Genomic DNA, 15,675 nt, shown 5'->3' with positions numbered 1-15,675 from the left:
GTGCAGGGGTGTATTGGTGCAGGATAAGGAGGTGCAGGGGGGACACGGTGCCGGGGAAGGGGGTTTCGAAGAAAAGAGGATGAGTGGGCTTGGAGACGTGGGATGGGGCGGTCCAGGGGGACCTTGTGCCCAGAAAAGGGGGATCCGGGGGTCCCTGGTGTCAGAGAAAGGGGGTCACGAGGTGGGGAGACAGGGGATGGCTGTGAAGGGTCTCAGGGGGTCCCTGATGTGAAGCAAAGGGGGTCTCAGAAAGGGAGGAATGGGGATCAAGTGGAGTCCAAGAGTTAAGGAAAAAGGGAGTCTGGGAGCAGGGAGAGGTGGGATAGGCAGGAAAGGAGGTGCAGGTAGGTATTGGTGCAGGATAAGGCAGTATGATTCCAGGGGGGTTCTGGAGCGAGGGAAGGGAGTGCAGGAAGGTCCCAGTGCCTGGGAATGGGGGATCAGGTGGGTCCCAAGGTCAAGAAAAGGCAGGACTAACAGTGGGGAGAGGAAGGATAGGGGGACCAGAGGATCCCTGTGCCCAGGAAAGTGGGGTCCAGGGGCCTTCAGTGTCAGGGAAAGATGGTTCATTGGATGGGCAGACCCAGGATGCGTGGGAAGGGGGTTCAGGGGGTCCTGAGTGTTGAGGAAAGGAGGGGTTGGGGACTGAGAGAGTCAGGAATGGGGGTCCAGGGTGTGCTAGGGTCAAGGAAAAGAGAGGGTTTGGGGGCTTGGAGAGGTGGGATGGCTGGGAAAAGGGGCTCAAGGGGCGCTTAGTGCTGGGTAAGGGAGTGCAGGGGGGTCCTGATGCCCAGGAATGGGGGTCCAGGGGTCCCAAGATAAAGGAAAAGGGATTGTGGAGTCTGGGAGAAGCAGGATGGCCAGGAAAAGGGGAACAGGAGTGTCCTGGAGCCAGGGAAGTGGGTGCAGGGGGTCCCAGTCTCAGATAAGGGAGTTCGGGGGGGGTCTCAGTGCACAGGAATGGGGGGTTCAGGGGGTCGTGGGATACTCCAGGACCCCCCTGCAGGAAGCGCCGGGAGTGGGGAACTAGGGAGACATGGAGATCTGGGGATCTGGGAGGTCCCAGGGTCAAGAAAAGAGGGGAACTGGGAGAGCTGTGAGAGCTGGGAAGGGGCTTCAGGGGGTCCTGGAGTCAAGGAAAGGGGGGGCTGAGGGTGAGGTGACCTGGGATGGCTGGGAATGAGGGACCATGGTCTCCGGGCTCAAGGAAAAGGGGGATTCAGGGACTGGGAGAGGCAGGAAGGCCAGGAAAGGGGGGCAGGGGGATCTTGGAGTCAAAGAAAGAGGGGTCTGGGGGCTGGAAAACCGGGAATGACCAGGGGTTCCCAGTCCCTGAGAAAACGGGGTGCAGGGGGACCCTGACAATAATAGGGAAGAGAAGGAGGAAACAATGGGATGAGGTTCCAAAGTGCAGATTTCCAGTGGCGGGAAGGCAGGCAGAGGGCAGGGAAGTGGCAGGGAAAGGGATCCCAGAGTGGATCTGCTGGTCAGGGCCAGAGTGGGAACTGGGAACAAGGATTTTGGCAATGCAGAGCAGTGGGAGGGGTTGCGCTTCTCCTCCTCCCCATCTTGCGCTTCCCAGAGCCCAGTCACTCCCAGTACGAGCCCAGTCACCTCCAGTATAAGCCCGCTACTACATCCCACTTGCACACACTATAGTCCCAGTTTCCCCCAGCATAGTGCCAGTCCCTCCCAGTATGAGTCCAGTATGATCCCAGTCCCCCCCAACAGGGTTCCAGTTACTCCCAGTTGCCCCCAGTGTAAACATAGTCACTCCCAATGTTGTCCCAGTCACCACCAGTATGGTTACTGACACTCCCAGTGTGGCCCCAGTTGCTCTCAGTATGATCCCAGTTGCCCCAACTGTGGTCTTAGTACTCCATGCATCATTCCAGTATCTGCCAGTTGATCCCAGTTGCTCCCAGTGTGTCCCCAGTTGGCTCCCAGCATGATCCCAGTAGCTCCTAGTAACCCCCACTAAGGTCTTATTCACACCCACTATAATCCCAGTCACTCCCAGTATGATTCCAGTTGCCCCAATATGATCCCAGTTGCTCTCTGTCAATGCCAGTATGATCCCAGTCACCTCCTGTATGATCCTAGTCACTGCCCACCACTCCCAGTATGATTCCAGTATGATGCCAGTCGCTTGCAGTCACTCCCAGTATGATCCCAGTTGCCTCCATCATGATTCTATTTGTTCCCAGTATCAACCCAGTCACTTGCAGTGTGATGCCATTTGCTCCCAGCATGGTCCCAGATGCTGCCAGTCACCCCCAGTATGATCCCAGTCACTGCCAGGTAGTCCCAGTACTGTCCTGTCACTCCCAGTCACCCCCAGTATGATCCCAGTCACTGCCAGGTAGTCCCAGTACTGTTCCTGTCACTCCCAGTTTCTCCCAGTATGAGCCCAGTCACTGCCAGGTAGTCCCAGTACTGTTCCTGTCACTCCCAGTTTCTCCCAGTATGAGCCCAGTTGCCCCCCACATGGTTCCAGTTGCTTCCTTTCACCCCCACTGTGGTTCCAGTCACCCCCAGCATCCTCTCAGTCACTCCCAGTTGCTTTCAGCATGATCCCAGTTGCTCACAGTCAAATCCAGTCACCCTCAGTGTGGTCCCAGTCACTCCCAGTATGACCCCAATCACCTTAAGCATTATCTCAGTTGCTCCCACTATATCCCAGTTGCCCATAACATGGTCCTAGTTGCCCCCAGCATGCTCCTTGTCACTCCCAGTATGATCCAAGTCACCATTAGTGTGATCCCAGTTGCCCCCAACGTGGTTCCAGTTGCTCCCTGTTCCTCACAGTGTCTTCCCAGTTGCCCCTAGTGTAGTCCCAGTCAGTCCCAGTGTGATCCCAGTCTCCCCCAGCATGGGCCCAGTTGCTCACAGTGCAATCCCAGTATGATCCCAGTTGCCCCCAGCATGGTTGCAGTTGCTTCCTGTTCCTCCCACTGTGATCCCTGTTGCACCCAGTTGCCCCTAGTATAGTCTCAGCATGATCCCAGTCTCTCCCAGCATGGTCCCAGTGTCACGGAGGCTTAGACAAAATTTATTAAGAAGTCCTGCCCTTGAGTCCCAAGGGGCAGAAAGGACTCCCTGGCTTCCTAAACCCCTGCTTGGAGAAGAGCCTGGGTGCACCTGAATCCAATCTCAGCCTTGGACTGTGTCAACAGTTTAAATTTAAGGAATTACGGAGGTGTGATTGAACCACTTTTGTCCCGCAGGTTTTAATAATTGGCAAATGAGAATATTTATATAAAACGAATCATTTATTTTAACAAATGATCAGACAAAAGATCTTAAACAGAATTATTTACTAGACAATATAAAGGCTAAAACTACTAGTAGTACAGTGTAAGATAGGACAGTGCACTATATTGAAGCAATTATTGAAGCAATTATATTCATGGCTGGGCTTCGTGAACGAAGATTTGGGAAGGGCTCTGCCCACGTTTGTCGCAAGCGCGTTGGTGGCTGAAAAGGCCAACAGGCATGTCCGGTTGCAAAAGGCACAGCAGAAAGGCTCCTTAGATGGTATATTCTGCAAGGCACAATTCTTTCTGCGTTGCCTTTTCTCCTCAAGGGTGATCCTGCTGCGTTCTCAAAAGCATCAGCAGCGTTATAGATGGTGTGTCTCCAGGCCTCCGATTGGAGGCCAGAGTAGACCAGTTATGGTGGTCAGTATGGCCAAGGCTGAGATGTTGTTTCAGGGAGTCCTTGTATCTTTTCGTCGGGGCTCCTCTCATGTGGCAGCCGGTGGCAAGTTCACCATAGAGCAAGATCTTAGGGAGGCGGTGGTTGGTCCTTCATCCTGGAGATGTGCCCTGCCCAGCACAGCTGTGTTCTCAGCAACATGGCCTCAATGCTTGTGACTGCTGCCTGTTCTAGAACAGATGGATTGGTCACATCATCTGACCAGTGGATGTTTAGGATTGAACGGAGATAGTGTTGATGGAAGCGTTCCAGGGGACACAGGTGGTGGCGGTAGATGACCCATGGTTCAGATCCATACAAGAGAGTAGACAGCACTATGGCTCTGTAAACACTGATCTTGGTACTTTTCTTCAGGTGTTTGTTTCGCCAAACTCTTTTATGGAGTTTTCCAAAAGCTCTCGATGCCTTTGCTAACCTGTTGTCTGTCTCCCCGTCAATCTCACCATCCAAGGAGATGAGGCTGCCCAGGTAATTAAACTGCTGGACTGATTTGAGCTCTGATTGGCCAATGGTGATGTGGGGATGATGGGGGACTTCCTGAGGTGCAGGTTGGTAGAGAATTTCTGTCTTCTTTAGACTGACTTCCAGCCCAAAGAGCTCAGCAGCGTCTGCAAAGCAGGATGTTAAACGCTGCAGAGCTGCTTCTGTGTGAGCGACGAGGGCGGCGTCATCAGCATAAAGCAGCTCCTGGACAAGATGGTTTAAGGTCTTGGTGTGGGCCTTCAGACGCCTTACGTTGAAAAGGCTTCCATCAGTACGATATCGAATGTAGATCCCATCCTGATCATCGAGGTCTGCCGTGGCCCTTTGGAGCATCCTGCTGAAAAAGACTGTGAATAGGGTTGGAGCAAGAACACAGCCTTGTTTCACACCATTGGTTATTAGAAAGGGCTCAGAAAGTGCATTGCCATATCTGACTTGGCCGTGCTGATCCTCATGGAGTGAGATGATCATTTTGAGGAACTTGGGGGGACAACCTAAACATTCTGAAATCTGCCACAGACCTTTTCTGCTCACAGTATTGAAAGCCTTGGTGAGGTCGACAAAGGTTACATAGAGACCTTTGTTCTGTTCCCTACACTTCTCTTGCAGTTGTCTGAGAACAGACACCATGTCTGTGGTACTCCTGTTGGCTCTGAAACCACACTGACTTTCAGGTAGAATTTCTTCAGCTATAGCAGGTATTAGTCTGTTCAAGAGTATTCTTGCCAAGATTTTGCCAGCAATGGAGAGCAGAGTAATACCACGATAGTTTGAGCAGTCTGATTTAATTCCTTTCTTCTTATACAAAGTGATGATGACTGCATCTCGAAGGTCTGATGGGAGTTCGCCTGGTTCCCAACAGCACACCACAAACTCGTGAAATTTGGTGTGGAGTGCAAGGTCCCCATGTTTCCAGACTTCAGGTGGAATTCCATCAACCCCAGCTGCCTTGCCGATTTTCACCTGCTGTATGGCCTTGAGGGTTTCTCCTAAAGTGGGGGCAGTATCCAATTCATGCTTTACCAGTTGTTGTGTGATGGACTGAATTGCTGAATCTTGGACTACATAGTTGGTACTGAAAAGAGTCTGAAAATGTTCAGACCATCGATTCAGAATGGAGGTTTTATCTGTCAGAAGTGTTTGCCCATCTGTGCTGAGTAGAGGGCTTTGGAGCTGGTATGTAGGCCTGTATGCTGTTTTCAGGGCCTCATAGAATCCTTTATGATCACCCGTGTCTGCACATAATTGAGTTTTTTCAGCTAGATCAATCCACCACTTGTTCTGGATGTCACGGAGTTTCTGTTGGAGCTTGCTGCATGCGAGACAAAAGGCTGTTTTTCTTGCGTGACAAGAAGGCAGTGCAAGGTGTGCTTGGTGGGCGGTTCTCTTCTTCCTCAGCAAGTCCTGGATTTCTTGATTGTTTTCGTCAAACCAGTCCTTGTTCTTCTTGAGGGAGAACCCTAAGGATTCTTCAGAGGATTGCAGGATGCTGTTTTTAATAAGGTGCCAAGTTGATTCAGGGGAGGAATCTGCAGAATCTGTGGAATGGTTTTCGAGCCTAGTTTGAAGGTTAGCCTGGAATTTCTCTCTTACTGTGGCTGATTGGAGATTGTTAACTTGGAGTCTTCTCCTTGGGATACTGCCCCTTTTAGGTTTGAATTTGAGATTGAAGTTGAGTTTACAGTGCACAAGCTGATGGTCTGTTTGGCATTCTGTGCTGGGCATCACGCGGGTATGGAGGACATCGCGGGCATCTCTCTGTCGCCCCAAGACATAATCGATGAGGTGCCAATGCTTAGATCTGAGGTGCATCCAGCTTGTCTTCAGACTATTTTTCTGCTGGAAGATAGTGTTAGTGATGGTGAGCTGTTGCTCTGCACAGAATTCTAGCAGAAGTCGACCATTATCGTTGCAGTTTCCAACACCGTGCTTGCCTAATATTCCTTTCCAGGCTTCAGAATTTTTACCCACTCTGGCGTTGAAATCACCAAGGATAATGATCTTATCATCAGCAGGCACCTTTTGGGTAAGGCAGCGCAGGTCAGCGTAAAATTTATCTTTTTCAGCAGGGTCAGCTTGGAGAGTTGGGGTGTATATACTGACGTGTCGGTTGTTGTGGAGTGGAAGGCATAGGGAGATAATGCGGTCAGAGTGACCTGTGGCAGATTTTCGAGTTTAGGAACAATAGAGTTTTTGATCATGAAGCAGACTCCTGAGAGATGTTTTTCGGTTCTGGGCTTACCTGACCAAAAGAGTGTGTAACTGGCACCATGTTCTCTGAGGCTGCCTTCCTCGTGAAGGCGAACTTCACTGAGAGTGGCAATGTCGATGTTGAGACGAGCCAGCTCATGGGCAATTAGGGCAGAACAACACTCAGGACATCCGCTGTCCGCAGAATCGAGCATGGTTCTGATGTTCCAACATGCTAGAGTTAATTTAGGTACACCTTTGGAGGCAGGTGCGTGCCTTTGTCTTTTATCTTTGTGCGACCGCTTGGAAGAAGATGCCGGTTGACCGCGGTTAACCAACTGGGTGAAAGTGGAGATGAGCTTTGTTTAGGCCACCTTTTCTAGGCCCCTCTCCGAGTGCAGCAAGCAGTGCTGTCCTTGAAAAGGCTGCTTGGTGGTTCAGGGTGCTGCCCCAAGAGACTGTCATCTCCGGTCAGTCTCAAATGACCAATGCCCTGAACCGCCTGCATGCAGGGTTGGGTCTGCGGCTCCCAGTGCACCTCTCACCTGCCGTTTCGACCTCGCCCGTCGCTACAGGACTTTTTGCATGTGGGTAAAGGCTTCAAGCCTGCACAATGGATTTTTAGGTGAGATGCAGTATGTGCAGAACTGAGCCCACCCTTTAATCCTGAGGTTCATCTGCCAGGGCCGAGCGAGCTTGGACGGTGGCAGCGAGGTCCTCAGGACGTAGGTTTGATTAGAGTGACCTTCTCTTAGATGGATGGCCTTACAGGGCTGACGAGCTCCATCTGCCCAGGTTTGGGATTAGAGTTGTCCTTCTCCTAGGATGACTGCCAGAAGGCTAACAAGCTCATCCTGCCCACAGATGTATTGTGTCTGACCCTGCTGTTTTCACCTGTCTGGCATGGGTGACCCTACCAAAGGCGTGTACCATTGCCAGCATAGCTCACAACCGCATAGGGGCACACAGGCTACGTTCCTGTTAGAACGGTTTGGGCAAGTCTTACATTTCCTACTTTACTATCACCTATTTATATACAATCATGAGGAGATCCCCAGGAACAACCCTTTGTCCTGCCCACCTTTCAGGACGTAACAGAGCAAAGCAAATATATCCAGAACATGCTGAACCTGGGCAGTAGCCACAGGTGAGCCAAAACCAAACAGACAAACAAACCGACCAACCGTTCTGGCCCCCGTACACATCCAAGGCTGGGGTGCCTTTCAAGGCCCCAGCTTGGCTGGGACCCCCATCACTCTAAAGGAACCCCACTATCCACTCTGACCATATCCTTCCTCCACTGTGTTACCACATATCTTCAGGCACACTGCTCACCTGTGACACTTCATACAGGAGTGCCCCGCTCTCCCTTCTGCCAATCAGAGGACCCCCATGGCCCACACGATACCCCTCCCCTCTCTTCCCGTACCCCCACTCCCCCGTATCCCCCCTCCCATCCTCTGTACCCCCCTTACCCCCAAACCTGGAACGGCAAACCTCTGTGTGCTCCGAAGCTGCTCTCTCCTCCTCCACGGGCGTGCAGCAACTGCCAGCAAGGCTCCCCCACTCTCTCTCTCCCCTCTCCTGTCGTGGCCGCGCCTGGGGCCTGAACCGCGGTGCCGGGGGGGACTCCCGGGGGACTCCCAGGCAGCCCAGGACCCCACCACACACACACACCAGCCCGGACCCACCACTCACCCGTGGCACGGGGGCCGGCTCCCACAAACCCGGACCCCAACACTCACCCGTGGCCGGCAGGGGGGGCACGGGGGGGCTCCCAGGCAACCCGGGACCCCACCATCACTGCCAACGGGGGGCTCCCAGCAACCCAGACCCCAACCACTCACCTGCGGCGCTGGGGGGAGACTCCCAGGGGACTCCCAGCCAGAAGCAATTATATTAAAGCCTGCAAAAAGGAAATAATTATTAATTAGAGATGGATGTAACTCACCCAGACCAACACTTCTGGGGAGATCTCTGCTCTCAACCTGCAGGAGTGACCTTGGAGGTGTCCCCAGCCAAGGGAGGAATCTCCACACCTACACCCCAGGGAGGGTTGTGTCAGAAGAACCTGACTGTATGAGAGGGGACTGGACTTGTATAGTATAAAGTGATTGACTGCCAGTCACACCTTTACAGCCCCTCGAGCAGCTGATGATGACTCGATGTCTGGTGACCCAGGATGGTTTTAGCACAATAACACCAAGGCAACACTGTGGCACCAGCAGCTGATGGCTTGCATTGTGTGCATTCTCTGATTGGATTTTAGGTTTTATCAGGGGTAGGCTCTCCTGCCACACCCAGTCACACCCAGTTGCCCTCAGTATAGATCCAGTCACTCCTACTTGCTCCCAGTTGCTCCCAGTGTGGTCCTAGTCATTCCCAGTATGGTTACAGACACTCTCTGTATTATCCCAGTCCCTTCCAGTCACTCCCAGTGTAGCCCAGTCACTCCCAGGATGAGCCCAAAGCTCCTGGAACACCTGGAGGACCCATCTTGAGGAGGGTCCCTCTAAGCTCTGTGGAGGAAGAGCCCAAGGAGCTGAGGTTCCCCCAGAGCCCCCCAGGCAGGAGAAAGTGGTGACAACCCCCCAGCCCAGGGCTCCGGGAGCACCAGGGGGTCTCCAGCCCGACCCCCCAGCAAGGGGCTCCCACAACCCCTCATGCTGTTCCCAAAATCCCTTGGGATCCCCCATCCATCTCTGCATTCCCCCCTCCAAGATCTCCAGCCTCCTGAGATGAGCCCAAAAGGCTGGAAGTGCCCACCCGGGGGGGACCAAAACCCCCAAATTTTTATCTCCATCCACCACTTTTGCCCCTTTTCCTGTTCTTTTGCCCTTCCTGGGATCCCCCCCAGGGGGTGGAAGCAGCCAAGAGCCCAGCGCTGCCCCATCCCGACCTGCCCCAGCTCCGTCGCTGCTCCTCCTGCAGGATGGGATGGGTTTGGGGGGAAGGGAGGACCAAGGGTGGGTGCTGGGCCTGGGGGAGGAAGAGGAGGGATGCAGAAAGGAGTGGAAGAAGGGGTGGAGGTAGGAGAAGGAGGTGGAGTTAGGGAGGAGAAGGAGGAGGAGGGATGGAGGAGGAGGAGCAGGAAGAGGAGGAGCAGGGGGAAGAGGAAGAATAGAGGAAGTGGGGGAGCAGGAAAAGGAGGAAGAGGAAGAGGAGGAACAACCATCACAGTTCCTCCCACCCTGGAAGCATCGCCCCACCTGCATTCCACAGATGACTGGGGAGGGGGAGCTCGCCCCAGATATCTTGGGGGGTCCATGTTGGGTTTTTGGGGGGAGGGGATGTTTGCAGCTTAAAGACTCCAGAATGAACTGCAAATGCCCCTTGGGGAGATACTGGGGGGTCCCCAGCAGGTAGGTTTTTTTGGTGGGGGTCCCAGCAGGTGCCAGCAGGCAGGAGCCACGTGTCCCATCTCAGGGGGCGTCCACCAGTTTTGGGGACCTCCAGCAGACCCAGGTGGGGAACGCCGGGACCCCCAGAGTGGGGAGAGTGGAGAGGGGTGATACTGGAGCTGGGTGAACCCCAGCAGCCTGGGGAGGGGGGGAGCACAGAGATGGGAGAACCCTGGGACATGTAGCATCCAGGAGAGGAGAAAATCTGGAGGAGAGGACCTCTGGGATACTGAAACTGGAGCCTGGAAAGAGAGGACCCCCAGCAGCCTGGAGAGGGTGAGACCCAGGAGAGGGGGAACCCCTGGGAATCCAGCACCCAGAATCAGAGAGCGAAGGGAGAATGGACCCCTTGACCCCCAAAGCCCCCGGCATCCCTAAGCAGAACCATGGAGCGGGAGGAACTCCAGGACCCCAAAGTGAGGAGTCTGGAGAGGAGACACTCCTGGGATTCCCAAGGCCACTGGCAGCCTGGAGGGGGCAGAGATCCTGGAGAAGGGTGACCCCCAATACACACGGCACCACGAGCAGCCTGGACAGGGGGACCCCCAGAACCCCAAAGTGGAGAGACTAGAGAGGGGGAACTCCTGGGAGGGTTTTTTGGGGCTGAATCTTCATGTTTTGGAGGTTTTTATGGATACCATTCCAGGAGGAATCCCCAACCCAATGTGCTCACACCCAAAACCTGTTTTGGGTTTTTTCCCACCAAAACAGGATTTCTGATTCCCAAACCTTGGCTGGATGGAGGAGGAGGCTGTGAGGAAGATGCCCCAGGACACCCAGGCAGGTGAGGAGGAAGTCAGTGCCCCTTTGCTTTGTCCTGCATCTTCCAGCCGAGCATGGCCCCGGCTGCAGGACAACCCCGCTGCCATCGCCGTCCTGCCGGGGCCGGAGTTGGGGGGATGTCCTTGGCCTTCCCTCTGGGCCGGAGGCAAATCCCCTCCCTGTCCTTCTTCCCTCCTGCCCCAGGCCCCGAGCTGAGGACGGAGAGCCCGGAGGACAAATCCCCCCGTGAGACCCTGGTGGGAGAGGCCGTTTTGAAGGGCTCCCCGGCGCAGGAAGGCAGCGGGGAGGAAAAGCCACAGAGATACCCAACAAGGAGGGGCTCCAAAGCCAGCCCAGGGTGCTCTGAGGAGGAAAGAGCCAGCCTGTGCCGGGAAGGCGGCTGGAGCTTGAGCCGGAGCTCCGACCTAGTGGTCCCTGAGCAGCCTCCCAGCAGGGAGAAGCCCTTCAGGTGCTTGGAATGTGGGAAGAATTTCAGTCACAATTGCAACCTGATCCGCCACCAGATGATCCACAGGGGAAAACGACCCTACAAGTGCTTGGAATGTGGGAAGAGCTTCAGAAAGAGCTCCAACCTTATCAGCCACCAGAAGATCCATACTGTGGAGAAGACCTACAAGTGCTTGGAATGCAGGAAGAGCTTCAACCACAGATCTGAACTGGTTCGCCACCAGAGCATCCGCACTGGGGAAAAGCCCTACAAGTGCTTGGAATGTGGGAAGAGCGTCAGCCACAGTTCCAGCCTGATCCGCCACCAGATGATCCACACGGGGGAACGGCCCTACAAGTGCTTGGAATGTGGGAAGAGCTTCAGAGACAGCTCCACCCTGCTCCGCCATCAGCAGATCCACATCAGGGAGAAACCTTACAGGTCCTTGGAGCGCGGGAAGAGCTTCAACCACAGCTCTGAACTGGTTTGCCACCAGAGCATCCGCACTGGAGAAAAGCCCTACAAGTGCTTGGAATGTGGGAAGAGCGTCAGCCACAGTTCCAGCCTGATCCGCCACCAGATGATCCACACGGGGGAACGGCCCTACAAGTGCTTGGAATGTGGGAAGAGCTTCAGAGACAGCTCCACCCTGCTCCGCCATCAGCAGATCCACACCAGGGAGAAGCCTTACAAGTCCTTGAAATGCAGGAAGAGCTTCAGCCACAGCTGGTGACCCACTGGAGTGCTGAGGCCTGAACAACAGGCCCTGAGCCAAGGTTGACCTTTAGATGAACCTTTCAACCTAATGTTGTATTAAGTCATGTATCCGCTTATCAGCAAAATCTATGTATGCTTGTTAGTAAAATAGGTACTGTGATAAGACTACACCTGTGTAAATATGTGTGCTTATTAGTAAGATATATTTTTGTTCTCTCATTAGTGAATAACATTTGTATCTGTTCATTAATGAAATATGTATGATTGTCAGCAAAATATGAGTATATTTATCTTTCTGTATTTAGAGACTAGTCAAGGCCATGGAAGTGGATCCCTGGCCTTGTTTGGCAGCAGATGGTGCAGGATGACTCCCTTGGTTTTCCCCTTAAGCCCTGGCCAGGCTTTAGGTGAAACCCAAGGAGAGAAGGAAGCCAGATGTTTTCCACACTAGTGGTTATGTAAGTTTGTTTGTTCAACAGTATAAAAGCTGGACCCTCTCACAGCAAAGATAGAGACCTCCCCTATGATTGGATGGCCTGCATAGGACTTCCCAGATCCCGAGAGGGGTTCTCTGACCCTTTGCTGTGACCGGGGTTCCCCAGGTGACCTGCAGGTCTGGATGCTGGTAATGTATCAGGGTAACTGGTGATTTCTTAGTGACTGTAGACAGTCTTTGTAGTAACGATGAGGTGCATTACTGAGCTTATCTTTTTGCAATTCTCTGCTGTTTTGCATTAAAGTAACATTACGCACTTGTTCCTTAAGGTTGGTGTCTGTGTCTCTCGTGCTGACCCTCATCCCCTTGGCAAAACAACTTGAGGTGTCTGTGACCTCTCTACTTCTGAGCAGGCTGGAGACACCTCTGATGTCACCATGGAGCCCCTGTTACTGTGCATGACTTAATGGATCTTTAGGACCCAAGAGACCTCTGGGATGTCATCATGCAGCACCTGTCACAACCAGTGACCTCATGGCTCCTTAGAAACCCTAGAGACCCCTGGAAAAACCTGGATGACAACTTGATGAAACAGATCCTAAGGGAGCTGACTCAGATCAGTGCCCTCCTTGATCTGCTACTTGTCCACAGAGAGGATCTCATGAGCAAGTGGAGATTGGGGCCATCTTGGCCACAGCAACCATGAAGGGATCGAGTTTTAAATCTCTGTTACAGGAGGAGAAATGCCAGCAAAACCTCAGCTCTGGCCATGAGGAGAGCAGACTTCAGGATTGAAAATGTTTTTTGCACATGCTGGAGTCCATCAGCCCATGGCTGGGCAAACACATCATGGGGTGGGTGAGCAATTGGCTCATGGGTCGAGCACAGAGGGTGACATCAGACTGGTGACCTGTCACTAGTGGGGTTCCATAGGGCTCAATCTTGGGCCCTGTGCTCTTCAACATCTTCATAAATTACTTGGACACAGGACTGGAAAGGACACTTTGCAGATGACACAAAACTGGGAGAAGCTGTTGACTCCTTTGAAGACAGGAAGGCCCTGCAGAGAGACCTGGACAAATCCGGGGGCTGGGCAATCACCAACCACAGGAAGTTCAACAAGGAGAAGTGCTGGATTCTGCCCCTGGGATGGGGCAATCCTGGATGTATGGACAGACTGGGAATGAGAGGCTGGAAAGCAGTGCCAGAAAAGGGCCCTGGGGGTCCTGGTTGGTGGCCACTTGGCCACGAGTCAGTGTTACGACCCACCCCAGAAAAAGGGGAGGAGGGTAACCCAGGTTCTTATCAATAATTCCCTTGGGGTGGATTAGAGTGAAACGACACTGAATAATCGGTGTCTGAAAACATATATTGGTAAGGTTTATTTTAACAATTTTGTATCAACAGGTATGCTAGCAGTTTGGGTGTTGTCATGTAACAACGTGGCATAGAGATAACCTTTGGGGGGGAAGAAAATGCATAGGGGAGAGAAAGACAGGATAAGAGTAAGGGAGAGTAATGAAAAGCTGAGAGCGCACAGATGTCCATAGTCACCACCCACGGGGTCCAGCGATGACACTTGGTAGTTGCTGCTTCCATGTCTGTCAGTTGAAGTGGTGGCCTTGATCTGCTGGGGGTGAAGGAGGGAAGCCCCCACACGCCAAGAAGTTATGAGTTATTATATCCATGGTCAGTGTCACGGGCCATGCCTCCAGCCTCCAAACTCTCCCTGGGCCTGCGCAGTTTCTGTGTCTGGCCTGGTTCCCGCCTTTTTAAGATTGGCAGAGGAGGGGATGGGTTTTTATGGGCCATGAGAGGTCCTGCCTTTTCAGGGCTTGACACCTTCAGCACTGGAGGGAGGGATGGGCCCAATTGCCCATCAGAGGTATAATACAACAGTCAAAAGCCTGCAAACTTGTCTCTTCGCTGGAGGCAGGGACAGGCCCAACTGCCTATCAGAGGTACAATGCAAAGGTCAAAATCTTGCAAGAGTCTCCTAGAATGCATAAATCTTTAACCATTTCAGTCTCTGACAGTCAGCAGTGCCCTGGCAACCAGGAGGGCCAAGCCTGTCCTGGGGGCATCAGGCCCAGCATGGCCGGCCAGGCCAGGGAGGGGATTGTCCCGCTCTGCTCTGCCCTGGGGCAGCCTCACCTGCACCATTGGGGCAGTTTGGGGGGACACAGTGGAAGGGAGAGATTGAGCCATTAGAGAGTGTCCAAAGGAGCGTAAGGAAGATGAGTAAGGACCTTGATTTGAAGGCGTGTGAGGACACTGAGGGCACTTGGTGTGTTCAACTGGAGCAGAGGAGACTGAGGGGAGACCTCAGTGCAGTTCCAGCTTCCTTGAGAGGGTCAGAGGAGGGGCAGGCCCTGAGCTCTGCTCTGTGAGGACCAGGGACAGCACCCCAGGGAATGGCCTGGAGCTGTGTCAGGGCAGGGTTAGGTTGGATATTAGAAAAAGGTTCTTCCCCCAGAGGCTGGTTGGGCACTGACCAGGCTCCCCAGGACAGTGGTCACAGCACCAAGGCTGACAAAGCTCAAGAAGTATCTGTATGATACTCTAAGGCACATGGTGTGACTCTTGGGGATGGTCTTGTACAAGGTTAAGAGTTGGACTCAATGATCCTTGTGGGTCCCTTCCAACTCAGCACATTCTGTGATTCTTTGAATGGCCCATTGATTTCATGAGGTTCCAAAATGTCTCAGGATTGCTTTGGTTCCATGAGGCCCTGCATGTCACAGTGGCCCCTTGGTTCCATGAGATTCCACAGTCTCCCTGTGTTCCTTTGGTTCCATGAGGCCCTGCAGTGTCACAGTGGTCCCCTGATTCCATCAGTTCCTCAGTGTCAAATGGCCCCTTGATTCCATGAGGTTCCACAATGTCAAAATGACCCCATGACATTCTGCAGTGTCACAATGGACCCCTGTATTCCATTAGGCCCCTCAGTGTCAAAATGAGGCCTTGATTCCATGGGGTTCTGAAAGGTCCCAGGGTACCTTTGTTTCCATAAAGCCCTGTTGTATCTGGGTTTAATTCTCTATTGGAACTGGTGTAACTATTGTATTCTCCAATATAACTGCTTTAACTGGTTTTATTCTCCAACGGAACTGGTGTAACTGGTTTATCTAATGTGGCATCCCAGGGAACCTGTAGCTTGGAATGGGGAAAAACAACTCAAACAATGCACTATTTGCAAAGCCCTCACTGGGGAATGGAGAAGTGGGGTCCTGCTGCTCTTGAGGTCGAGTGATGCTGGAACCAACTGGACTCATTGATCCCAAAATTTGAGAATGAAGATGTGGCAGAGCTGGGAAAATCACCAGATAGAGGAAGAAACAAGTGACACCACTGAGAACTTCTCCAGAGCTGCTGAGCTGGCTCAACCTGGACACACCTGACTGACAGACTTGCACTTTATACTTGTAACACACAGGTAATATAGAAATGCCAGAAATAATGTTTTGTCATTGTTTCTGCCTGTCAAAACTTCCTACCAAAAATTCTCTGTCAGCTTTCTG

General features: G+C 52.9%; 1 protein-coding gene and 1 long non-coding RNA gene across 2 annotated transcripts; both read left to right on the top strand.

Annotated features, from left to right (window-relative positions):
- The first annotated feature begins 9,472 nt into the window (after positions 1 to 9,472).
- On the top strand, positions 9,473 to 10,786 carry LOC103766821. The gene is made up of 3 exons (XR_003915660.1): positions 9,473 to 10,067; positions 10,503 to 10,575; positions 10,758 to 10,786. It is a non-coding gene; the product is annotated as an uncharacterized LOC103766821 (long non-coding RNA).
- A 60-nt stretch (positions 10,787 to 10,846) lies between these two features.
- LOC108638656 (zinc finger protein 501-like) lies at positions 10,847 to 12,482 on the top strand (the record flags this gene model as incomplete). The annotated part of the gene is made up of 1 exon (XM_018070174.3): positions 10,847 to 12,482. A coding segment is annotated over one exon (888 nt), but the record flags the coding sequence as incomplete, so codon positions are not given.
- Positions 12,483 to 15,675: the final 3,193 nt, after the last annotated feature.

The sequence above is a fragment of the Manacus vitellinus genome, unplaced genomic scaffold (assembly GCF_001715985.3).
Source record: "Manacus vitellinus isolate BGI_N305 unplaced genomic scaffold, ASM171598v3 scaffold_170_pilon, whole genome shotgun sequence".
NCBI lineage: Eukaryota > Metazoa > Chordata > Aves > Passeriformes > Pipridae > Manacus > Manacus vitellinus.
This window is presented reverse-complemented; position numbering and strand designations above follow the sequence as displayed.